We start from the raw sequence: 24,705 nt of genomic DNA, 5'->3' as shown, positions 1-24,705 counted from the left end.
ATTAATTTGGTTTTAAAGACACGAGTAGTTTTTACCAACTGTCAGTCGCCACCATTATCTTAAAAGAGTCGTCTCCCTTCTCAGTCGCCCACCCCGGAGGGAGTGCTTCTTCTAGGATTGTGCCTGCTGCTGCAGTGTGCAACAGACGCCTTTTCAGAACGACAGCTGTGCCTGCTGCTGCTCTCTGTTTCTTGTGTGTTTGCTTCAGAACTCTTGTTTTTATGCACATGCAAATATGCTCAATTTATCAGTTGGGTTAGATTTCTTTAGTCAGATAATAGCCCTCAGCAATTACATGCCACTTGTCCAGCACGTGTCCACAGTAGCTTACAACAGACAGAGAGAGAGAATTTAAATGACCATCATGAGACCCCAGATCTCACCGCCAGAAACATCCCTGTGCAGAGCTCCCGGGGCCAGTGGGAGGGGTTGCTCCAGCCTTTCCAAAGGCCAGCAGAGAGGAACCATGGAGGACCACGTCAGCCTCGAGATGGAAGCAGGGAAGCAGCTTGAGGAGCTGGCCTGGACTTGGGAAAGCCCTCGGTGAGCGCCCAGGACAGTGCAGCCAGGAACAGTGATTCTGCAGCAGCACTCTGTGGGCTTCTCGGCTTCCCAGCATCGCTTCAGTGCTCTTGCACCACAGTACAAGGCAGGGACAGGATGTCAGCAGGCCAGGAATGTTAGCAGCAGCCTATCAGCACTGAGGCTGGAGAGAAATCTGAGACTCCACGAGGACAAGCCTGCAAGGGATCTGGCACTGAGACAGAGGGGGCGCCATTTTAACTTCACCCATCGTGCCCAAACGCTGAGCATCGGCCCTTCCTGGGATTCCTAGGCACACTTGCTGTCTCTGTCCATCATCTGCACATGCAACTCTCCCCGCCCCCCGGCCTCCATGTCAGCTGTTGCGAGCGGCTGTTCCGGCTTGTAACTTGGCAGGGTCTGTGAATGTCAGCATTGACGTCACCAAAACATTCCCGTCATTCCAGGAAACAGGAGCAGGGAAGCAAAAGGAGAGCTGAGGGGGCAGACCCCCGGAGAGACTTTGCTTGGCCCTGGGACTTTCTCAGGACCCCACCGCCTTTGCGCCGTTTCCTCCTGGCCGCCGCTCCTTGTGGTTGGTCTCATGGAGAGGCCGAATTAGCTGGTGGAGGTGGAGGAGGGATTGAGGCCTGGCTGTGGAGGGCCTGGGGCTGCCTTGATGTCTCCTCTTGGCTGGACTGTGACACTAATTCTGCAGCCACTCCCAGAGGACAACTGGGACGTGTTTAGAAGCCTTACACCAAGGGGAGAGCCCTTCCGTGGCCCGCGAGCTGGCTGGCGGGGGCTCTTGTGAGAAACAGCCGACCAGGGGTGCCGTAGGCCGGGGTCTCCACACTTTTTTGATCGTGCACCCCTTTCAGTAAAAAAATGTTGAGCTTGCACCCCCAATATATGTATATTTATAAAAGATATATGTGTACTACTGTACTAATATATTATGTACATTATAAAACATACACAAAAAATAGAAATTAAAAAGATACGATAAAGATGAAATAAACAATATTTTTGAAATAATTTATTTTATTTATTAACTTTAAAAAACCCCTTTTTGTTCTCACTCAATTTTTTATTATTAATAATGATATGTTTTAGTGAGAGCAATGTGATTGAATATGCTTCGTTATTTTTGAAAATCTTGGTTTAACGCTTTGTGATACAGCGATTCGAAGGTCCGGTTCTAAGTTCAGTTTATTTCAATACTTGGTTTTAATGGCTGTCATAGCTGAAAAAGACACCTCTCAAAGATACGTAGATCCAAATGGAAGAAGGCCATCTTAGGGTGTGCTTACTAAATCATAATTCTCATTTTTCAATCCCATCCCCCAATTATGCAAAGGTTTTTGTTGAGATTCAGCTAGTAACCTTCCATCTGCCCTGATGTCAATCAGTTGTTCTTGCAAACTAATCGGAAGGTATTGCATTTTTATATTTTTAACGAACGGGTTCAAAACCCACTGAAAATCTTTGGAAGACTTTCAAACAGGTCAGAAAATTTGGTTTCCAAGTTTTTTAAGTGCACAGATGTGAGAGTTTTTATAGGTGACGACGCACTTACATCGTTTTGGCAATAAAACCACATACCGATGGAAACATTTCTAAACATCCATTTTCACAATGCTCTCTCTATGGCATGAGTTTCTTTCGAATAGCAGTTACTTTCTCACTCGTTGTTACGAGTGAGAAAGTGCTTTGAATGTCACCTTTACCTTGACGGGACAGATTAAATGTAGTTTTTCAAAAGTATCCGCCAGGTAGCACACTACTGACAGCCACTTGTCATCACAGGAACGGGCAGCAAATTCGGAACAAATCTGCTCTCCTTCGGCAGGATGGCAGCTGCTCCAGTGCCAGGGCCGAGCAAGGAACCGTGCCTTCCTCCGCCGCGCCTGGCAGAGACTGGCACCGTTGAGCTTGGTGGCCGCGGCAGAATAGGACTGGAGCCGAGAGAGAAATGCCACGGAGCTTCCCTCTCGGCTCCCGTCCCCTCCTGCTGCCCCTGCCACTGCCCCTGCACACACTGGCAGCTTGTCGGGGCAGCAGGAGGCAGCTCAATTATCAGGCGGCTCGCGCACCCCCGTGGATCGTCTTGCGCACCCCTGGGGTGCACGCACCGCACTTTGGAGACCACTGCCTTAGGGCACATGCACAGCAGAGTTGTAGTTTCACTGCTGCTTAGTATTTATTATTGTGTGATTTTATGGTCATGTTTTATTGTTGTATTTGCTGGCAGTGATAACTGCATGTTGTCTGCATGACAACTGCAAAGTATATACTACTTTGATATGGAAAGAAGAATATACGTTCCATGGAAAGTAGTATATACATTTAGGTAATAAATAAAAATAAGTCCAGAGGCGAAGCATCCACTCCTCCCATTCAGAGAAAGATAGTCTTCAGGAGGGAGCTGAATCCTGGAGAATGACGATGTAAGCATCTCACGTTCACAAGACCTTGACAGGGTGCGCACGCACACTTCCCCAGGTCAGACTCTAAAGCAGGGCCAAAACATCTGGCGATCTCCCGTCTGCCTGCTGCAAAAGGGAAGCTGATCCAGCTTCCTGTTTCCAGATGCCTCTGGGAAACTCACAAGCAGGGCCTCAAGGCAAGAGTCGTCCCATTGCTGCTTGCCCCTCTGTAACTGGTATTCAGGGGTAGACTGTTTATGAACATGGAGGTTCAGTTTAATGTCCATGGCTAATAGCTGTTGATAGACCTGTCCTCCATCAGAATCTCTGTGTTGCCCTCCTGGATCAAATGGAAGTCTGTGAGCAGGACAGGAAGGAGCAGCCTTCGGCTCAACGTTTGCCCTCTGGCAACTGGTGCTCAGAGGTATGCTACCTCTGGATGTGGGAGGGTCCATTTAGCTCTGATGATCAATTATGAGATGGAGATGGAGCAGCCCATGACGTGAGGCAGCCAAATTGTGTCTCTGCGTGGGTTTTTCCACGCCCTTGTGTGCCTCTAATTTGCAGTGGGAGAGTGGAAGGGGAGGGTCTGTTTCAGTGGCAATAGCCTGAGTGCTTTTGGCTCTTATTCATTATTAGCCTCATGGTCCAGTTAGTGGCCAGATACTGACTTTTGCCTCTACTTTATTTGTTGCCCTGGTAGATACAGGACAGTGGAGAACTGTCCCCATTGTAACACTGACGATGGTGTTGTTATTGCTCTGTGTTTGGATGTAGATGGCACCATCCATGTAGGCTTTGCAAAGGACAGGGCCTCCAATTCTTAAAATAGATGGATGAGAAACAGCAGAGGAAGGGGAGAGAAATGGAGGCCCCAGGGGTCAACGGGGGGAGGATACGAGCTATTCCAGGTACACGCACTTTGGCTTAGTCACAGTAGAGAATGGAGACAACGTGAAGTTTTCCACCACTGTTGATCCTTTAAAAAATCACCTCTCCATTTCCTCCTTCAGGGAACGGCTATGTCAGTGCCAGAGCCTCCCCAGGCCTCCTCCCCATCTCCAACGGCAACAGCCTCGGCAAGGTCATCCCGGCAAAATCGCCACCGCCCCCCTCCCATGGCACCCAGCTGGCCACCAGCAACCGCAAGCCAGACCTGCGCGTCATCACCTCGCAGAGTGGGAAGGGCCTCATGCACCATTTGGTGAGTCCCGCCTAAGGCAGAGAAATCCGGCTGGTGAGATAGTGGCGCAGGCAGCCCCAGTTTGCGCGTAATCCTCCACCGACCGTCTGCTTGGGGCTGCGTTGAGAAGACCATGCAGGGGGTAGACCTTGGCGATGAATTTGGTCTGTCTGGAAACCTCTACCCACAACCCTTGGCGTGTCTTTTTTGTTGTTATCCCTGACAAACGCACAACAGTAGAGAACATGCTGCGGCGTAAGATACCCTCCCCCCTCCTTGGGCTCTCCAGATGTGTTGGAGTGGACTACAGCTTCCACTATCCCCTACTGCCAGGGGCCATGCTGGCTGGGGAAGATAGGAGCTGCGGCACACATCTGGATGGCACGAGGTTGGGAAAGGCTGGCTTAAGAGGTAATGGTGATCAACATATGATGTGCAACAGTGATTTAGATCAGCTTGCAAAAATCTCCTATCTGTCCTTGAAGATAAGAGTACTGAATAGGGCTGCTGTGCATAATCCTGAGTCTTACAGCTCGATCCTGTGACCTGAATTGGTTAGACAATTAAATTTGCATGCATTTGCATATGACATCGTTTAAAAGAAAACCACATACTGTGTGTTTAGGTGAGGCACATGAGAGTCGCAGCAGAGAGCATCCCCCCTTCTTTCTTTCACACACAAGCAGAAGAAGCCATTTGCTACCTGCAGTTTTTATATTTATAGAAATTCTGCTGCCCGGCTAATTTGGGGCACCCCTTTAGTCGATCAAAATGTTTTAATCTATTAATCTATCTGATTAGCCGACTAAGTATTGCAGCTGTCAGTCATTCCAAACATGCAATGCCACCATTTGGGAAGCCAGAAATGTCTTTGGAAAGGAAGGGATACTTTGCACGGCTCCTATCTCAGCCCTGTTGAGGGAGAGTGGCTCACTGTTTGGCTAATACAGGATCGCTGACGGTTTCGTTGGGTGGGAGGATGCGGAGATGCCTCCATCCTGAAATGTGCCGAGTTTGTGTGTGCTGAAACCATTCCAAGATGGCGTCACCTTGCTGCTGTTTTGGCAGCCATCTTGGCACCAGGCAATTTTCACCTTGGACCTTCTCCAAGCATAGACATTTTCTTTAGTGGCTTAGCTTTGCTATTGAAAAGGGTTTTGAATTGTTTCACACAGCACGGGTCTTTGAATTTCTGGTCCTCTATGCGTGACAATAGAGAACAGGATTCTCAATTAGTACTGGAAGGAGGGCCAAAATTAGGAGCTAAATGTAACAATTTCCTTTGGTTTCATTTCTGTTCTGCACCCAGACGGAGGATCATTTGGATCTGGTGAGTGTCCTGGCTTGCCTGCGTGTGTGTGTGTTTCTGTTTGGCTTGTTTTGCCCCATTTAACAACATGTGTGTTGAAGCAGGCAGGCGTGGGGGAGGGGCTGCCAGAGGGAGCTTGGCACCTTCGTGGCCTGTCCTAGGGCGCCCTGAGTGGGCCGGGCAGGGGGCTAGCAGCCTGCCCACAGCGGCAACTCCTCAGCAGTGGGTGCATGTGCCTCAGCAGTGGCTGTCCTTGGGGACAGGGGAGGGGCTCCTTGCTCTTCACGGACTTCTAGCTCTGCGTCTTCCTCTCTGGGAAGGAGAAGCTGCCACTGTGGACCAGGCAGAAATGGAACTGTCCAGTTGTCACCACCCTTCCGTGTTGCACACAGCAGCCCGCCCTCTTTGGCAGGTCTCCTTCATCCATCGCCAGGCTTGAGATGTGGGTCTCGTCCACGCTCTACCCCATTTTGTCATGGCCATCCCATCTTCTCCTGTGTGGGATGCTCTATCCCCTCCTCTTGGCTGCCTTCAAACAGCATCCTTGCAGAGCCCTCCCCTGACCACTGTGGCATCACATCCGGCACATAACGCGGTGCTTCTGGGTCGTGCAGAGAGCCTCCAGACCAGGCAAGTGCAGTTCTGGCTGAGACATACTCCAGGGGATTTGAAAGAAGCACATGATCCATGTCATGGCTCTGACCAGGAGAAGATTTTCTTTCATGTTAGGATATCCCGTCCTCCTTCCATAGTGGAACTCAGAGCGGTGCAAATGGAGGTCTCCATCCAGGGACTGAATAGACCTAGCCCTGCTTGGCTTCAGTGAGGGGGCTACATCAGGTGCCTTCAGGCCAGGCCCAGGGAGGTTTTATTTATTTTGTGTGCGTTTGTTTTCTATCCCATCCTTCAATATAAATGTTTCCTAGGTGCCTTGCAGCATCAAAACAATAAGATCTTACGAGAACAATGGAATGACCCCGAGCCAAAGAGCAGCATTAAAGCAGTCTCTTCCAAGGTTAATAAAGGCCTGTGGGAAATGGAAATGGTGCTGAAAAGACATTCAAGTGGGCATCAGGCAAGCCTCCCTGGGGAGAGCATGTCATCAGGGCCAGTGGAGGGCACGACTGAGAAGTCCCTCTCCCCAGTGGTCACCCTGAGGAGGGAGATGAAGCTGCCATTTTGTGGCGAGCAGGGTGTGTTGTTAGCCAGCTTTTGGCAAGTCCTTTCCATCCTGGTGGCTTGGTGACCCGCATCCTTCTGCCACGTTCTGCCCTGGGCAGCCCCCTGGGTATGCCTGGTGCCAAGGCTGGTCCTGATTCACAGATCAGGAAGGGAAGCACGATCCTTTGTTCACTCTGAAATTCTGGATTGCACCGACAAAAGGGTTGCTTCTGTGCGCCACCTCTTTGCATGCTCTGTGCGGTGGCAGCTGTCCCCTTGCCGCTCGCCCCATGGTTGTGCCAGAGTCCTACCCTGGTTGTGTTCCGGACTGTGTGGATTCTGCCCCTTTAAAACCAAAATTGGATTCTGAACCAAAAGTGAAAGTCTACAGCTTCTAGAAGGAGAAGCCTGGCCAAATGAGTGTGTTCCTCTTTCAAAGGAAGACAGAGAAGCGGTTGGAGAAGGGGGGCTGCGCAGGCGTGTGGGGGCACGTGGCAAGCCAGAGGAAAGAGCTCGAGGCGGGACGGCGGAGGCAGTGACTCAGGGGCCTGGGGAGATTCTGTGCTGCTTTGCACGTCTGCGTTCCTCGCAAGTGGTGATGCAGTCGTGCCGACATTGAAAACAGGGCCGGGCCTTTCAGCGGAGGAGGTCGCAGGCCAGAGAGGCCATCCCTGCCGGTATCTCTGATGCAGGGGGCTTGGGGAGCAGGGGGGGAAGACCCCTTGCCTGAGGGCAGCCCAAGCGGAGCCTCCGGGGCAGGACGGTCTGCCCTGCAGAAGCAGGCTGTCTGTGTTTCTGAGGAGGGTCCACAGGGGCTCCGTGGCTCTGTGGCGGAGTGTCCGCGCCAACGGCTGTGGGGCAGCAGGGCTGCGAAAGTGCCTTTGCTGCTTGGCGCGGGCGCTGCTGCAGGGGAGGGGCTCCGCACGGCTGGACGCGGCAGCTTCCCGGGTGAGCGTGGGGCAATGAGGTGACGAGAAGGCCTGCCATGCGTGAGCGGCCTTGCAGAGAGCATAGGGCAGAGGCTGGCCAGGAGAACTCAGGTGCAGAGGGCCAGAGCCCGAAGAGGTTTAGAGCCAGGGAGGGAGGTCTGGTGGGAAGACAAACCAAGGGTGACACCTGGACACAACAAGGGGAGGGAGAGGGCTGCTGCCCCACGTGGTACACGGTGGCCGTGTTGCCAGGGCCGGGTCTCCAGCGCGTCCTCGTTCACAGTGGGTGGGAGAAACAGCCCCCCGCCAGCATCCTCCCTTCTCCCCAAAGGCGCAGGAGCCTCCCTGGTGGACCACCGCCACCCCTCTGTTGGTGTGGAGGGCGGGAGGGGCCAGAGGGGGCTGACAGCGGCTCCCTCCTGTACCCATTTTGAGAGAGAGAGCTGCGGGAGGGGATTCCTCGCCACTTTCACATAACGAGATCCTTGGTCTGGGCTTCCCTGGCCTCATGCCAGGTGATGCAGGAGGAGGAAGTGCAGGAGGGGATCCTCCAAGCCCCCAGGCCAGCCCCAGCTTCAGGATCCTGGTTCAAGCCCTGTCATCCTGGACAACTTGGGTAAAACCCGTCCTTTCCAAAATGCATCTTTTATGTTCTCGCCAGGACTGCCCAAATGCTCCTTTCCACAATGCATGACTAGTTCATGGAGTTCACCGCCACAGGGTGAGGAGGAGACGGCCTCTGGCTTGGGGGGGGGCGTTAAAATGTAATTAGCCAGATCCCTGGAGCAGGAGGGGTGTCCCTGTGGCCCTCAGTTCAGCCGTGAGAACTGAATGGAAGCTCCCCATTCAGAGGCAGCTCCTTCGACGGCCTGCGGCAGGAGGGCAGCATGGCTGGGGAGACGCACCTTCTGCTGGCAGGGAAGAGCGTGCTGGGCCAGACGGGCCCTCGTTCGGTCTGGTCCTGCAGCTGGGCTCTCCTCCCGTGGCGCCCGATCTCGGAAGCTGAGCAGGGCCAGCCTTGGTTGGTCCTTGGGCAGGGGACCGCCTGGGAATCAGACTTCCTGCATGGAGCAGGGGGCCGGACTCAAGGGTCTTGTAGGCCCCTTCCGACCCCACGACTCTGTGATTCCCCAGGGGCTTGCTTTGCCCACCTGGGGCCACCCCATTGCTCCCCCCTTCTGCCTCCCACAGGAAGGACCTGATAAGACCTTTGGGGGGGAGGAGAGGGAGGGGAGATCCCAGCAGCCATGCATGAATGTGCCCCAGGGCTGCTGAGCGTGCAGGGCCTGCGTCCACAGCCCGGGCTCTTGCAAGCGACAGGTGCCCGCCAGGAGAACTGGCCCCTGCAGGCTCAAGGGCTGCCTGTGCTCTGCTCCGGAGGGGCACCTTCTTCCTCTGCCTTGGAAACGGGCTGTCCTCTTTGGGGAGTATCTGTGGCATCCAGGCCAGATGGCAAGAAGCTGGCGCTGGTTTCACCCCTTCTTCATGGTACACGTTACAGATACGTGCTCAGAATAGGCAGCGGGGGACCCTGTGTCTCTCCTCTCTTCTCCCCGTTTCCTTCCTCCTGGCGTTGGTGTACTTAATCAGCCAAAAGAAACCAGTGCAGATAGCCAGTGGAGTCTTGGGACGTCTCCAGGGGAGATCTGGGTTCGGGTCCCCACTCAGTGGTGGTGTTAACCTGAGAGCTTGGTGCAGTCACCCTTTCCCTCAGCCTAACCTACCCCACAGGGTTGTTTGGGGGGTGAAAAACTCCCCACAGGGGGAACCACGTATGCGACCCTTGTTGGAAAAGATAGAGTAACGTTGCAATATGTGTTTTTTACACAATTCTGTGGCTGTATACATTATTCAGATTAAGTCCGTCTTTTCAAAGAGCTGTAAAGGGCCCAGGAAGACCCTCTGGGGTGCAAGGTCAGCCCTACCCTTAGGCAGGGCGAGGCGGCAGATGCTGCTGGGGGCGGGGAGCCGCTCCCCATGCTGGTCTGCTGCTCTCAGGGGCAATGGCGATCCGGCTGTCGGTCTGCTCAGCTGCTGCACATGAAGTAGGGCAAATACACCCTGCCTTCTGAGATTTCAGTGCAAATTCCCAAGCCCGTCTTCACGTTGCCCGACATAACATTCCTAAGCCAGATCTTGGCAGTTGACTTATTCAGACCTTATCATGGTTGCTGTTGTTGGTGAGACAGTAGCCTAGGAAGGCACAGGCCCCAGCTCTGTGAGCTTACAGTCCGAAATGGGGCACAGAGATGGAGAGGGAAGGGAAGTGGGGCGGGGGAGAATGCGTGCGCCGTTCAGGTGCATGTAGTCACGCTTCAGGTCAGCAAGGGGGAGGACTTGCAGGTTTCACCAAAGACTCCATGGAGAAAAGGTGAGTTTGAGGCAGGGGGTTGCAAGGAGCAAGAGAGAGAGATCCCATAAGAATTCTGGGAGACGGGGGGCAAGAACAGAGGAGGTGGGATCGTGTGGGATGGTTGAGGATGGTTCGTGTCCAGGGGTATCTTTCAGAACTGACATACACCTTTCCCCTTGATTGGCTCCAGAGCTCAGGGGTAGCACAGGCACCCCCTGCACCCCCTTCAGCCTTCCCTTGAGGTACATCAGGCGGAGAGCAGGCGACTAGCCCAGGGGCACCCAGTGAGCTTTGTGGCTGAGCGGTGACTTGAACCCAGGGCTCCTTAGGCCTACTCCGACACCCTGATCGCTATCCCCACACTGGCCATCTGCACATGAGGAGGATTGCAGGGACATCCTCATCATGGGTGAACAAGCAGTGACTGAATATGGCTTATGTTCTCCCCACAGGCCAGTGTCTTGTCTTTGCCTTGTCTTTGCCTTGTCTGAGGCATCTGTGAAGAAGCCTGAGCCATTTTTCTTCCCTTCTATGTCAAGGCTTGAGGTCCTGTGCCAGAGAATGGACCAAGGGGTCATCTCCCCTGCACCCCTCTTCCCTGTCTCATGACTCTCTCTCTCTCTCTCTCTCTCTCTCTCTCTCTCTCTCTCTCTCTGTTTTTCCCCAGCAGAACACACAGAGACTGGTCGTCTCTCAAGCAACTCATTCTTTGACCACCCCGGTTGTTTCCGTGACTACCCCAAGCCTCCTGACGCAGGGGTTGCCCTTCTCGGCTATGCCCACAGCCTACAACACAGGTAAGGCCAATCCCACCTGGGAGGGGAGGAGCAGGGGAAATTAGCTGCTAAGCTGAGATCAGTGGTTGTTCTGTTGTACAAAATGTCCTTGACAGAAATTGTAATTGAAATGCACCGGGGTGGTTACATCGGAAGCTGCCTTCTACTGAGTCAGACCCTTGGTCCATTGAGCCCGGCACTGTCAACACGGACTGGCAGCAGCAGCTCTCCAGGGTTTCAGGCAGGAGATTTCCTTGTCCTACCTGGAGATGCCAGGGATTGAACCTGGAACCTTCTGCGTGCAAAGCAGGTGCTCTGCCAGCGAGCTGTGGCCCCTTACATTGTAAGGTAGTGCACCTTAGAGGTTCCCTCTTGTTTTGGAAGAGTATTAGTTGCATCTATCAAAGCCATGGAAGTGCATAAGAACAAGAAGAGCCCTGCTGGGTCAGACCCAGGTCCATCTAGTCCAGCATTCTGCTCACACAGCCACCAACCAGCTGCCCAGGGGAAACTCACAAGCAGGCCACCCTCCCGCCCATGTTCCCCAGCAACTGGTGTTCATAGGCTCATTGCCTCTGGTACTGGAGGTAGCACAGAGCCATCAGGACTAGTAATCATTGATAGCCTTCTTCTCCAGGAATTTGTCCACAGCCTTTTAACGCCATCCAAATTGGTGGCTATCACTACATCCTGTAGTAGCGAATTCCATAGTTTCTCTCTGTGCTATGTGAAGAAGCCCTTCCTTTTATCTGCCATGAATCTCCCACCAGTCAGCTTCATGGGGGGACCCTGCTGGGTTCTAGTATTATGAGAGAGGGAGAGGAATTTCTCCCACTCCACTTTCTCCACACCAGGCATAATTCTGTACACCACTCTCATGTCTCCCCTTACTTGCCTCTTTTCTAAGCTAAAAAATCCCAAATGTTGTAACTTTTCCTCGTAGGGGAGTTTCTCTAACCCCTTGATCACTTCAGTTGCCCTTTTCTGCACTTTTCCCAACCCTACCATACCTGTTTTTAGGTGCAATGACCAGAACCGTACCTGCTATCCTAAGGGTGGTTGCACCCTCGATTGGCGCAAGGGCAGTGTGATTTTGGCAGTGTCATTCTCAGTTCACTGTGAGGCCCGTAGACCAGTGGCAGAGCACGTGCTTCGCGTGCAAAATGTCCCCAGTTCAGCCCTACAGAAGAGCCAGTCTGAAACCCTGGAACGCTGCTGCCGCCGTTCCACATGAACCATCCTGGCCAGACAGACTGAGCCAGTGTCAGGCACTGTCTCGTGTTCCTGGGCTCCAAGGCGTTCTCTCGCAGTCCTAAACACAATGGGCGGCCCAACGGGAGGAAAGTGCTGGCCTGCCCTGCTTGCGAGCATCTGGTTGGAGACCGAGTTCTGGGCCAGAGGGCCTCCAGCATAGGCTGTTTGGATGTGGCGGTGGGGTGACGGGGTGACTTCAGAAGTAAGGACAAGAAGCCTGAAGTTGACACAGAGAATGACAGTGAGCTGGTCTTCAGGAGCGGGCTGATGCCGAGGAATGGAATGAGGTGTGAGGTCCACACGCCCATCTTAATTAGCAGACATGGCCCAACATCTGTCTGCTCACGAGGGATGCCTTTCTCAGGGTGATGGAAAGTCAGGCGGGTGTCTGGCTCTCGCCCTTTGTCTCTGTCATTGCAAATAGAGGCTTTCTTTGAAAAACAGTAACACACAATGACCTGACTCAAACTGCGGGTTGTTTTTTCAATTCCTGGGTTGTTTGGGCCCCTTTCGCCCACTCCCTCCCTCTACCCTACATGTAGTACCCTACATGTTGTTTCGCCGGTACTACAGCACTGTAGTACCGGCGTGTAGAGCAACTGGTGTTTTTTTTACCATTTTTGCCCACCACCTCTGTAGCCTGGTGAAGCAACCTATGAACAACCCAAAGTTCTGGGTTTGCACATAATGACTACCCATGATTTAAACAACCCACAATTCGCAGTCCAGCCACAAACCATGGGCTCTCTTCTGGATTGTTCATGGTTAACAACCCAGAGCCAACCCATAGTTCTGGACTGACACATAACGACAACCCAAGATTCAACAAATTATGGTCAATTCAACCACATGAACCAGGTCATTGAGGCTCGATGTGTGGGCTAGCTATGGATTTCAACCCTTGTAAAGGAGCTGCCAGCGAAACGGGTGTCTGGCATCCAGCCACCAGGTTTGTTTTCTCCAAGGCTGTTGCTGCCATTTCTAATACAGCACCCTCTGGGTGTTGCTTAAAAAGTTACTTTTTTCTTTCCCTACATGGGTGATCATGTCCACATTAGGAGAAACATAACATGTGCATGTAATGCAACATGAGTGTTGTTTAATTTGTTTATTTCTGACTTTGTTGATCGTTAGAATTTTGCAATGCTGGACACTAAAATGACCACTTAACATCAGTATTGTACCCTGTATCCCTGTTCCCGATTTCGCCCCAGCATTCTCCCTCTGCCTCTGTAGAAAGACAGACAGAATGACATGGAGAGTGAACCGTGATATGCAGAGCTTTGAAACTTGAACTTCAGGGTGCTGGAAATCTTCCCTGGCTTCTGAGATGTCAGCAGACTTTGGCTGCCCATGCATTTTTAAGCATACCTTCAAAACTTTAAAAGTTTAAGAAACTTGAATTTTATTTTTTTTTTTTTAAAAGTTGAGGTTCTTTGGAAGCTAAATTAAGTGGTCGATGCGACATCTTCGCCACTCTTCTGGGCTGTGTACACATGCAAAGTGCTATGTTTTGCCTCACTTTTTGTTGCATCTTTGATGTGGAAGAGAAGCTCATGGGTTTTTTCCAACCGTCGGTGCAGGGGGGTGGGGGTGGGCTCAGAATTTCCCAGCAAGGGCTTTGGCAGCTGCTCACTCTTTGCTTTCGAGTGGTTTTGACAGCTGGGGAGGGGGTGACAGAAACTGCAGACACGCAAAACAAGTATGAGATGGGATGGGACAGCACAGTCAAGGGCTCCACCAAATATTCAGGTTGCATTGTGTTCACATCAAACCCAGAGAGACAATCTGGCAGAACCACCTCTAGGGAAATTTGATCAGAGGCTGGCGGCTTCTTGGGAGAAGAATGAATGTCCCCTTCGTTAAATATTTGAAGTGCTGTCCCTTGGGGTTTGATTACAGCTGTAAGAGGGTTCTCCTCCTCTCCTTGTTATGGGAGTTGCACACAAGAAAAACACAGACTGGGTTTCCACTACACAAAGTTCTTTTAACTTCAAGGCGGCATCGAGAAACTTTGGGTGTTGAAACGCCTGCAAAATGGAGTGACGACAGTTCTAAGGACCGATGCCTCTTCCCGCCCTGACACAGGGTGGGTGTGCAGTTTATTGTGAAAAATGAAGTATGCAGGAAAACAGGCCCAAACCTTATTATTTCACCCCATCAGAAATTCTTTCATCTGTTGTTGACTAGGGAGAGAGTGTTCTTCACACATGTTAAAAACTGTCGGCACCATCCCGCCCAGTTCAGCCTCTGTAATTCTTATCGATTTCCATATCATAGAATCATAGAAGAGCAGGTTGGGAGGGGCCTACAAGACGCTCGAGTCCAGCCCCTGCTCAAGGCAGGAATATGGGCAGTTATGCACTTTTTAATCCCAGCATACCTAACTGGCTAGATTGTGCCCTTTGTTTATTCTTTTATATCAAATCCTGGGTGAGACTTAGATGCTCACTTTGGGAAATAAATATGTCCAAGTATAGCTGCCAGTTTTTCCATATCTGTCTAAATTTCTCATATTCTTTCTTTGTTGCCCTGGTGTCTGTTTTACTCTCGAAGTTTAACTGCCAGCTTCTTGAGGCATTGATCTGTCATCTTTTTTTTTGTTCCTGTGAAATCACTGTACAGTACCAATGTAAGCCAATTAACAACAATAACAGCACTAATTTTCTCATTTGTGCATGTTTCAGCATTAGCAGCTGCCAAGCTATATCCTCCAACTGCATCTGTTTATTGGACCCATTACCTGTTTTTTCTGTGTTTAATAGACTGATCGCTGATACAAGCTCACCTCATACCTAATAAGCAAGCTGACCTCCCAACTGTCACCCATTGCAGATGGATCTGACAGTTGGTCAGCGTATAGTGAACTCTGAAATGCCAAACGTGGTCATACTTTCAGAGTGAGGTGTTGGGTGCAATGAGCTCATTTACGATGTGTGGATATTCAAAATATACTCCCCGGGCCGCGTAATTTTGCGGTCGGAGCCATGCTGCTATTGCTTAAGGAACTGGCTGTGACCTGTGTGGCTTATTAGTTACCCATGCCTGAGAGGCCGTGAACATGGGTGGCTGTGACAAAGCGCTTGAGAAGGGTGCGCAGCGCCCTTCTCGACCCGTGGGGAGCCCAGCTGAAGGCACACGTGCCGGGTCTGGCTTTTGGAATGGGTTGGAGAAGGCAGTGCCTATTCTTTCTAAACCCGTGCTGAAACTGCCCTGCTTCTGAGGGCCCCAGGGGCTGTTGGGACTTCAGCCAAAGGCTGGGCGGGCTGGAGCCTGGCTCAGCCCAGCCGGGGCCATCCTGCGTTGGCGATGCGCGTGGTGATGGTGGTGATGCTCATGACTTGCTCACCACCAAAGCCAGATGAAGGAGTTTTCTTCTGTGCATCCAAACAGTCGCATGACCAGGTCCTGAGCAACCCATCTCCCTCCCGCCTAGGCCTAACGCAAAACTCATCTACTCTGCTGTCTGATGGTAGCAGCGGGCGTGCGCAAAGGACTCCATCTAGTGGCACGTAATTCTGTCACCCTTGGTTTTGTTTTTCCTCCATTCTTTTTTCCAAACTAAAAAAACCCAGCCTCATATGCAATAAATAAATAAATAATGGGCATATCCAGAGTACTGTGTCCAGTTCTGGGCACCACATTTTAAGAAGGATGCAGACAAGCTGGAGAGGGTTCAGAGGAGGGCAATGAAGATGATCAGGGGACTGGAAACAAAGCCCTACGAGGAGAGACTGAAAGAACTGGGCATGTTTAGCCTTGAGAAGAGAAGACTGAGGGGAGATATGATAGCGCTCTTCAAGGACTTGGAAGATTGTCCCAGAGAGGAAGGCCAGGACCTCTTCTCGATCATCCCATAGTGCAGGACACGGAATAATGGGCTCAAGTTACAGGAAGCCAGATTCCGGCTGAACATCAGGAAAAACCTCCTGACTCTCAGAGCAATACGACAATAGGACCAATTCCCTAGGGAGGTGGTGGGCTCTCCCACACTGGAGGCACTCAAGACAAGGCCGGACAGCCATGTGTCAGGGGTGCTCTGACTGGGATTCCTGCGTTGCGCAGGGGATTGGACTCAATGGCCTTGTAGGCCCCTTCCAACCCTACTATTCTATGATTCTATCACATTATTTATTTAGCAAGCAGAACGTTGATTTTTGGGAGGTGTTTGTGGGATTATGTTTATAGGCTGCTTTTCCTTGTATAGGCCTTCAAAGTGGGTTAACCAATAAAATAAAGACCAACAAGCATAATATTAAAATACCCAGTAAAAAAAACACTAGAAACCTGCAGAGCAACAGAAAACCTCAACAAATGCAAAATAGCTGCTAGCTGTGACTCCGGCAGTGGCAGGACACGAAACAAGTTCCCAGCTTGTGACCTTGGCAAACAGGCAGGTACATATGGGGGAAAGTGGTCCATTTAGAAACTGTGGGCCCAAACTTTGTAGGGCTCTAAAGGTAGCAACCAGCACTTTGAATTGTGCCCAAGCACAATTCAGGAGCCAATGAAGATGGAATAATAGTGGAGTGCCGTGATTGCTGTGGTGGCTACCAGAAAGCAGAGTCTGCTTTGCTTCCGAAACACTTTTCATAGCCTGCCCCGCGTAGAGCACGTTATGCTCATGCTGCCGCCCTCCACCTGGTGCCCTTCCGGTGTGCCACAGATGGAACTGACCCGGGAAACTGCCAGTCCGTGATCTTGGCAGCATGATGGAACTGATCGAGTGAATCGGCACACTGGGGGCTCGAAGCTTAGGCTTTTTATACGATTTTAATGAAAGCTTCAAAGACACAAAAGGGTGTCTGTCCTACCTGACATGATAAAGCTAGAAAGAGGCTGCGGAAAGATTCCCAGGGTTGGGACAGCTTCTCGCCAGAGCCATCACAAATGCAAAAAGGGCTGTTTGGGGTGAGCAAACCACTCCAGGAAATGCTGAGTCTCTGGCTATTTGAGAACAATGACCTTTCCAGAACTTTAGAAATTCTCAGGCTTACGCTTGGACCAGTGATTGCTTTACATGTGCAGATCGCCTCAGGGCTGGCGTGCACGTGTGGAATTCCGCTGGTGTTTGCCCATCCTGGGGCCGTTTGCATGTGTGCAGTTTTGCTGAGCTTGGTGCTGCTAGATCCCTTCCCTACGTGACCAACAGGATTTTTTGGCAAGACCGCTTTGCACTATCACGTTCCCTGCGTTTGCTCAGGCAGGACTTCTTAAAGCGGCCTCCTCCATGGTAGCCTGCTGAAGCCAACCAGAGACGTGACAGGAACACTCGTCACGGAGACCCTAAACTCCCCTGGAGCCATCAGGAATCCATCCGGATCCGTCAGGCTCCAAGTAGGACCATCCTACTCTGCCGGTAGCATGGTCCCCTCTTCCCACTGCTATGGATGTGCTTGTATCGAGGCTAGTCTTGCCCAGCTTGGTACCCTGCAGAGGTTCTGGATTGCAGCTGTCATCCTCCTGACCATTCGCCATGCTGGCTGGGGCTGATGGGAGTTGCAGTTCAGCAGGTGTGGTGGGCACCAGGCTGGGGAAAGCTCCTTAAGCTTTACAGATAAACAGCACCGACTTGTGAGTCATGGCCAGGTGGACCTGCGTGCGTGCAGTTGCCTCCTGAGGGTCACACTCGCTGCCTCCAGCGAAGCGGGCTTCTGCCACAAGAGACCCGTTCGTCCTGCCGCAGGGCGCTCTGCTGTTGGGTGCTGGCCCCTGCAGCAGAGGCTCTGGGCAGCCCTCCCTCCGCAGCGCCGCCTCCGCCGCCTCTTTGCACTGCCGCGGGGCTCCTGACAGGTCTGAAGCGGGTGCGTCACCGCCTTCTGAACCCTCTCCCTTTCTCCTTCCAGACTACCAGCTGACCAGCGCAGATCTCTCGTCCCTCCCAGCGTTCAGTTCGCCCGCTGGCTTGTCTCTGGGGAACATCTCTGCTTGGCAGCAGCAGCAGCAGCAGCAGCACCTGGTCCCCGTATCGCTCAGTAACTTGATGTGAGTGCAGTGGTCTTCCCCTGCAAAAGAATCTCGTTGGCCTGGACGGGGCAATGCCGTAGCATTGAGAGCGGGGGGACCTGTTTTGGCCCAAGGGCCGAACTGTCTCTGCACCAGTGTGTTGGGAGCATGTGCCAGCAATGGGTGAGGCAGCCCACTGCTGGCATGCGCCCCGGGGCCCTTTCGTCCCCCCACACACACACGCTCGCTCCAACGCTCTTCCTCGAGGCCTCTCCTGGGCTAGCAGAGGGCAGGGCTGGCCAGGCCGGGGAAGCCGCCTGTCGCCAGTGGACCTGCCGCTCAAGGCCCGCTTCAGAGGACCTGCTCTGCCCCACCCCACCCCGGCCACCTCAGAGAAGGCCTTGTCTGTGCTGGTGCCCTGTCGATCAACCTTCTCTGGGGATATTCGTAGGAAACTGACTCTGCTAGTTTCTCGTTGCCAGGTGAACGCAGCATTATTCCCCCACGGACAGGGTATTTGTGAGCTTTTTTGTTTCTGCCTTTGTTTTGTTTTGTTTTGTTGTCTTGGAGTAGCTTTCATTGTTTTACATGTTTCAGTCGTTTCTTTAACCTTTTTTTAGCCAACTCATAGGTTTTATGCTAGAAGGAGAGGCAAAACCAAAATCTTTAACTACATAAAATAAATGGAACTTCTGAGCCCAGGAACAGGGTCTCCTGGGGCAAGAGAGTTGGGCCGCAAACCCTCCCGTGGTCCTGCCGGTCCAGATCTTCTCGACGCCTGCTAATGACGCGCAGATGCTCCTCAGCCTTTGGTGGCCAGTTTATTTAATCCCTGCATTGCTGCTGGCGGCTTGGGGCGGGGGGAAGCAGCTCCCTGTGCGTGCGCGTGACACTCTCTTTCCCTCCCCAGACAAGGCAGCCACCTCTCTCACGCCACCACCTTGACCGTCAACACCAACCCCAACATCAGTATCAAGTCGGAGCCCGTCTCCCCCAACCGGGAACGCAGCACTGCCACGCCGCTCTCCTCCTTTCCTCACCAAGGCCGGCATGAGCCCACGGGATGCTCGCCCGTCGACAGTCTCAGCAGCAACACCAGCTCCTACGAGGGCGCCGAGCGGGAAGACCCATCCCGGGCCGACTTCGGCTCTTCCCTTGGCCTCCTGAGACCCGCCGCCGAGGCAGACGGGGAGAACCCCTCTGTCAAACGCATGCGCTTGGACGCTTGGGTAACATAACTGCCTCCCTCAGGGCCAGCTCCCCCGCAGGGCGGCTGTCGGCTCTCCGCTGTGTGTGTCGGGGGGGGGGGGGGCAGTGGATGGGGGAGATGAGGAGGGGAGAGGGAGGGGGAGGCATGGGGTGCTGAGGGTGGGGGGGGACTATTATAAACTGCCTGAGAAATAGCTTTAGGATTTTGTAGGCGTCCGTTCTAGCGACATTATGCAGTACATAATGGCTCTTGAGGGTCTTTCAAGAGCCACAAAAAGTATAGAAACCCCTCACTGGTAACCAAACTCCCCAGGCCTTGGGCCTCACCCAGTATAGTGACTCGTGCAAATGCCAGCCCTGTGCTAGGCTGATGCCAGTCAAAGGAAACGTCTAGCATGGAGGGGGCGGGGTGGAGGGGCCGGGTAGAAGGGCGAGAGACTTGTCTCAAATGCGCCGTTTGCACGGCTCATCATAATGTAGAGAGAAGAGTGCCTTCAGATGTCAAGAGTTGTTATGAAGAACTCGAGGAGAGCGTCGGTGTGCAGGCTTTCTTTCAGGGGAACGACACCAGGGCTGCTTCCCAGGTAGGCAGCACAAGGAATGTCACTTGAAGCCAGAGACAGATTTCGAGTTTGGCACAATTGGGCGGGGGGAAAGTTAAAGCTCTCAGTGGAATAATGATCTGCTTTGAATCTCAATTAATGATGTCTTGCATGGAGACACAATTTTTGAAGAGTATATCCAGGTCAACGAAGGCTGGAGAAATGCAATAGCTTTAAGAGAGTTGACTCTCTAATCCAGTGTTTCCCAAACGTTTGATAATCTGGGGCACAGGGTTGTTTTGTTCTTTCTGGGTGAAAATCGGAGGCACACTTCTTTCATACACTCCAGAAGACGTGCATGGATTTTCTTGATCGGCTCCAAATAACATGGGCAGGGACCTCCCTTTCCCATTTAGTTTCTGCCCTCCCTTTTCTCCCAGTCAGTCCAGCTCATGCTTCCTTTGAAATGATGATGCCTCTGTGATCCCCGCCGCATCTCTCAGCTGCAGCACAGACTGCATCAGGGAGCCTCGGTGCGTCTGTCTTCCCTCCTTTGGGATGATACCAGTACCCAAATACTGGCAGAGAGAGGGGGACTTACATGGCACAGAGCCTCTGCACTTGGGGAACATGGAGCGGTGGCTTCTAACGCACCAGGGCGTGCTTCTGCCTCTCCAGTGCCGCCCTCGTGGTGGGAATCGTCCCTTCAGCAAGGGGGGACAGTGAAAGTAAAGGCAGTTCAAGCAGCGGCCTCAGCAGCCCAGCTGCAGTGTGTGAACATCAGCCGTGGAGCAACAGTCCGGGGTGGGGCTTCTTTCATTTTGGGAGGCTTCCCTGACTTCCTGTTGTCCTGTGGAGAGAGCCCACCGTCATGTTTTTGCTTCAGCGTGAGTCCACTTTGCAAGGCAGCACCTTCTGGAAGTTACCCCCAAACGGGTCGAATGCGGAGTATGGCACCTTGCCACGGGGGGCCTTGGCGAGGCAAAGGTGGGCGGAGCGACTTGTGAGGGTCCTTTCACACATCATGCAGCCGCCAAGCAGTCGCCCAGCGGCAAGCTGCAGCCAGTCACAACGAGGGCGCTTGAGGATGTTATTTCAGTTTGGTTTTGATAAGAAGCAATTCATGTTTATGAAGTTTTCCATAAAAAGATTTTGAGATTCTAAAAAACTGGGAGAAACCAAAACAGACAGATCCATGCATCCCAGCTGAGCACTTAGCTCTTAAAAGTCTGGGTCTGAATCCCTGTACATGCAAACACATTAGTGGTTAGTTGGGGCCGCCACCTGTTTTTCTGGCAATCTCCTCATCCGTAATAGCTCTATAGGGTGGGCAGGTACAACATGGTCCTTTCCATGCTGGGAATAACTGGACCTATGGAATTTGACTGCTGCAGACGGGTGAGGATTCCGATTCAGTTCATTCTTTTATAAGAATTTACCAAAATTCACAAACTTCTCCATATTTGAGAGAGAAAGAACTTGAGATTTTAACAATTCGAATGTGGGAGAAAGAGAAACTGATATCCATTCCTAGTTCACAACTCTCTTCAGGGTGCATGTTATTTTCAGGCACCTGCTAGTCACCAGTACGCCTTCCCTTTTTAGTCAGGTGACATTTAATTGATCAGCGAAATCTGCATATTTTGGGATTTGAGAAAATAGTTATCATTTTAGAGAAAAGATACTTAGTTTTTACGTGATGAGCCTGCATGTCACACTCATCTGAGACAGAGCCATGCGCGGGATTTTTGTGTAAGTATCTTGGGAAAATCTGCTGCCGGATTAATCAAGGACACCATTTTAGTCAAACAAAATGCTTTTGAATTGCTTAATCTAACCAATGACTTGACCAAGTGCTGTAGCCCTGTTTTTTAGACTTAACAGTGTAGTGTGTGAAGAGCCTCTCAGCCCGCACCCAATAAGCTGGAACTGGTTGTGACAGCCAGGAAGCTCCCTGGGGCCACACCTCAATCTGTGAGAGGAGCAAACGCCTGTAGGCTTCTGCCTCCTTCTGGTCAGCATATCAAAATAAAACCTTGCCTTGGGGCAAAGTGAGGGACAGTCCCTATTCATCTTTTAGGCTGTAATCCTTGGGGAAAAGCACCATTGAACTCAGTGGGGATTACTTCTGAGTAGGCATGTATAGGAGTGCACTGTTTCTCTTTTGAACACTCCTGCTTGCTTTGCTTCCCTCCATCTCTGAAAGCTCATGGAGCAAGCGGGACTTTGCTAAGCATCCCTTGCAAAGTGGAGCCTTGAGGACCTGAGATGTGTTGATCAAATTAACTGGCACCAGGAAAGCCCCTAGGCAGGCTGCTTTGCCTCCCGCCATCTCCCTCCTCCTTGAACAATCCTGTGCCCTCCTGCGGGGAACTTAACCAGGAAAGGACAGGAGGCCGATGTTGTGTAAGCTCAGGAATCTTGTACTGAAGGGCTGTTTGGGAGTTCTCGGAGGGGGACCGTGGCGCGCCCAGGGAGAGGCGCTCAGTTCCTCCCCTTGAGAGCTGCCAAGCATCAAGGCTCAGTTTGTCATTTTTATTTTTGCTCAGGCTTTGTTTATGCTCATTCTCGGCCAGAGTCTGTGGGCTTCTAAACCACACACCACCTGCGTGCTTCTTCCACTGTGTTGACTGAGACTTCCTTGACTTCCTGGGGTGGAAGTTCCTTTGGGCAGAACCCTGGCTGGAGGTTTGGCCCGGTTCCTCTTCTGGGGAAGGTAGCTGTTGCTTTTGCAGCATCGGGGTCCCCCCCAAGTTTCCAGTTGTTGGGGAGAGTGGGCAGGTGAGGCAAAGATGCCAGTTGCGGTAGGATTTGGAAACAATTCTCTGGGCAGAAAGTCAAGCAGAACGGCTCTGCCACCCCAGCCAAGGTCAGGATGTGCACACCGACCTCCTGTAGGCACAAACCTTCTTTTGGCTGTCAGAGAGGGACCTTGCGAGCTACTGCTCTTGGCTGTTGGTTTTGTGTTTCTCGTGTTCACAAATCCGTCATGTTTCTCCCACATCAGCCATCCAAGGCAAGCCCATGTTTTACAACACCTGTCTGACAAACAACCACCCTCATTTCCACACAGCTTTGCATTGAAATATTTCTTATCAAATGTGTCATGTTGTCCCCCGCCCCACATCCTTCCCCAAATCTTGCCAAAAAACATCTTTCTTCTTCATTTCTTCAGTGCATCTTTGGCTCAAGAAAAATCCCCCCCCCCCCAATAGTTCACTGGTATCACAGAAACATTCTGTAGCCATCCAAAGCCCACATGAAAACCTCAGTAGACAACACTTGGCTGCAGAAAATGTGTTTTCAATATTTTCTTTGTGGCCATTTTACTCATGAACTTCACTGTTCTAGTTTCCACCTTCCTTTGGAGAGGAGGACTTGGAAAATTAATGAGCAACATCGAAAGAAAAGAGGGAATTGGTCAATTGGCAAAGGTCTTGCATAGTTCAGTGGTGAGCTGGTATAGAAACAACTCAACTTTTATAGTCTGATCAGGCTTGTAATATGGTGACTCTTACCCTGGGGTGAGGAGACATTCAAGAGACAACTGGCATTTGCACCTTTGTTTATGCAAGAAGCTCTTCATTGTGTTTCTTTCCATCTGGGTTATCACTATCCATTATTTCGCACTGGGACGGTATAATTGTCTGCCTCCTTCCTCCTCCACCTCCTCATTTTTGAAAGATAAGCAGAAGAATGACAATCTACAAAATCAACACCCTTGTTTGTATTTCTATAAATATATTTCTCGAGATCTTTTAATTTTATTCTCGTGTTCATCCGTACTGTTGACAGTTACATTGTGTATAATTTTTTTTTAATTTGGAAAAAAAATTGGCGTTTGTATAGGGTTTTAGTTTTAAAAAGTTATCTATATATAAATATAAATATATATATATATTATATTTTCCATTTTTAAAAAGGGGTGTTGCAAAGAAACACAAAATTGCACGATTTAAAATGACTTTAGTTGAAAATGCTGCAGTTTTTAGAGATGTGGGGAAAAATGGAGCTTATTTATTCTCAAAGGCTACAAAAAAGTGTACAATGCATGGAGAAAACATTTACAAAAAAGACAAAAAAAGACAAAAAAGTGTAACCTGAACAAAGTGTAGCGTTTTAAAAAAAACACAAAAAATTTAAATGACAAAAATGGCTAATATATTGTGTTTGGCTGGTTCGCTTTTGGTTTTTAAATGTTTCCTTTTTTTCTTTGAGAATGAAATACAATAGTGTATATTTTCATATAAGAAGTATGCACTGATATGTTTAAAAAATGATATATTACTTTCTAAAAGCGTGGTTACTTAACCAATGTCTGTTTCTGCTCTTTTCCTTTAAAAAAAGAAAAACCTCTATGGATCTTCATACATGCATATTTGGGGGTTTAAATATAGGTGACCTTTGTCCTTAGGTTCCTATATGCTGCCCTGAATTATTCTGGTGCCTCACTTTTTTTTTTTAAGTACATGTTGCTAGCCCTCATGGTGGATGAAAGCTTGAAAATGTGAGTGCACCGCCCACCAGAGGTGTATCTTTTCACAGCCGAGCGTGGCCCTCCACAAAACGTCGGCGACTGACCCCGGGCTGCTTCGTGGGGCTGGCGAGTTGTGCGGAGGGAGCCCCTCTCTGCCACTCGGCACGCCTCCCCTCCCTCCTCGCGAGGGAGATTATGGGCGGAAACAGCCGGGCCGTCTCCCGAAAGGCTTCGCTTCCGCCGTTCTCCTCCAGCGCAGGAGCGGCGGGCTCCAGCGCCGCACCAGCTGTTTGGATCCTGGCCGCGGCAGCGCTCAGGGCTGCGCTGCAGCAAGTGCCGTCCGGGGCCGAGCGCGGAGGTCTCCCGCGGCCCCCCCCCGACGGCGCTGCGGCGAGCGGGGGCGCGGTCCGCAGTCGCGTCCTTCAGGGGATGCGCCGTCGTGCCCCAGCCCGCCCCGCACGTGGCCCCCGCGCCTTCGCGACAGCGCCCCGCGAGCGGGCGGCGGGCCCCGCCATCCCTCCGGCCAGCCCGGGCCTCCGCCGCCAGGGCCAGGGCGGCAGCGCGCGACCATGCCCGCGGCCGGGCCGGGCCGGCGAGCGCTCTGCCCGCGGCGCT

The 24,705-nt window shown here is 51.6% G+C and overlaps 1 protein-coding gene across 5 annotated transcripts in view; it reads left to right on the top strand.

Annotated features, from left to right (window-relative positions):
* Positions 1 to 24,362, top strand: part of MEF2D (myocyte enhancer factor 2D) — a 155,959-nt gene extending 131,597 nt beyond the window's left edge. For 2 of the 5 annotated variants that reach the window (XM_084824321.1, XM_084824322.1), the window contains 5 exons: positions 3,965 to 4,155; positions 5,444 to 5,464; positions 10,557 to 10,683; positions 17,763 to 17,901; positions 18,773 to 24,355. In XM_084824321.1, coding sequence (XP_084680447.1) covers positions 3,965 to 4,155; positions 5,444 to 5,464; positions 10,557 to 10,683; positions 17,763 to 17,901; positions 18,773 to 19,100 — 806 coding nt within the window. In that variant the 3' untranslated portion in view covers positions 19,101 to 24,355. Of the gene's footprint in view, positions 1 to 3,964; positions 4,156 to 5,443; positions 5,465 to 10,556; positions 10,684 to 17,762; positions 17,902 to 18,772 lie in introns of all 5 variants that reach the window. The other 3 variants (XM_084824326.1, XM_084824325.1, XM_084824324.1) reach the window with 3 other exon arrangements.
* The last annotated feature ends 343 nt before the right edge of the window (positions 24,363 to 24,705 follow it).

This window comes from Heloderma suspectum, chromosome 17, assembly GCF_057233095.1.
Source record: "Heloderma suspectum isolate Gila_16-S chromosome 17, 16-S_ref, whole genome shotgun sequence".
Lineage (NCBI taxonomy): Eukaryota > Metazoa > Chordata > Lepidosauria > Squamata > Helodermatidae > Heloderma > Heloderma suspectum.
Note: the sequence above shows the minus strand (reverse complement) of the source record. Positions and strands in the feature narration are given on the sequence as shown.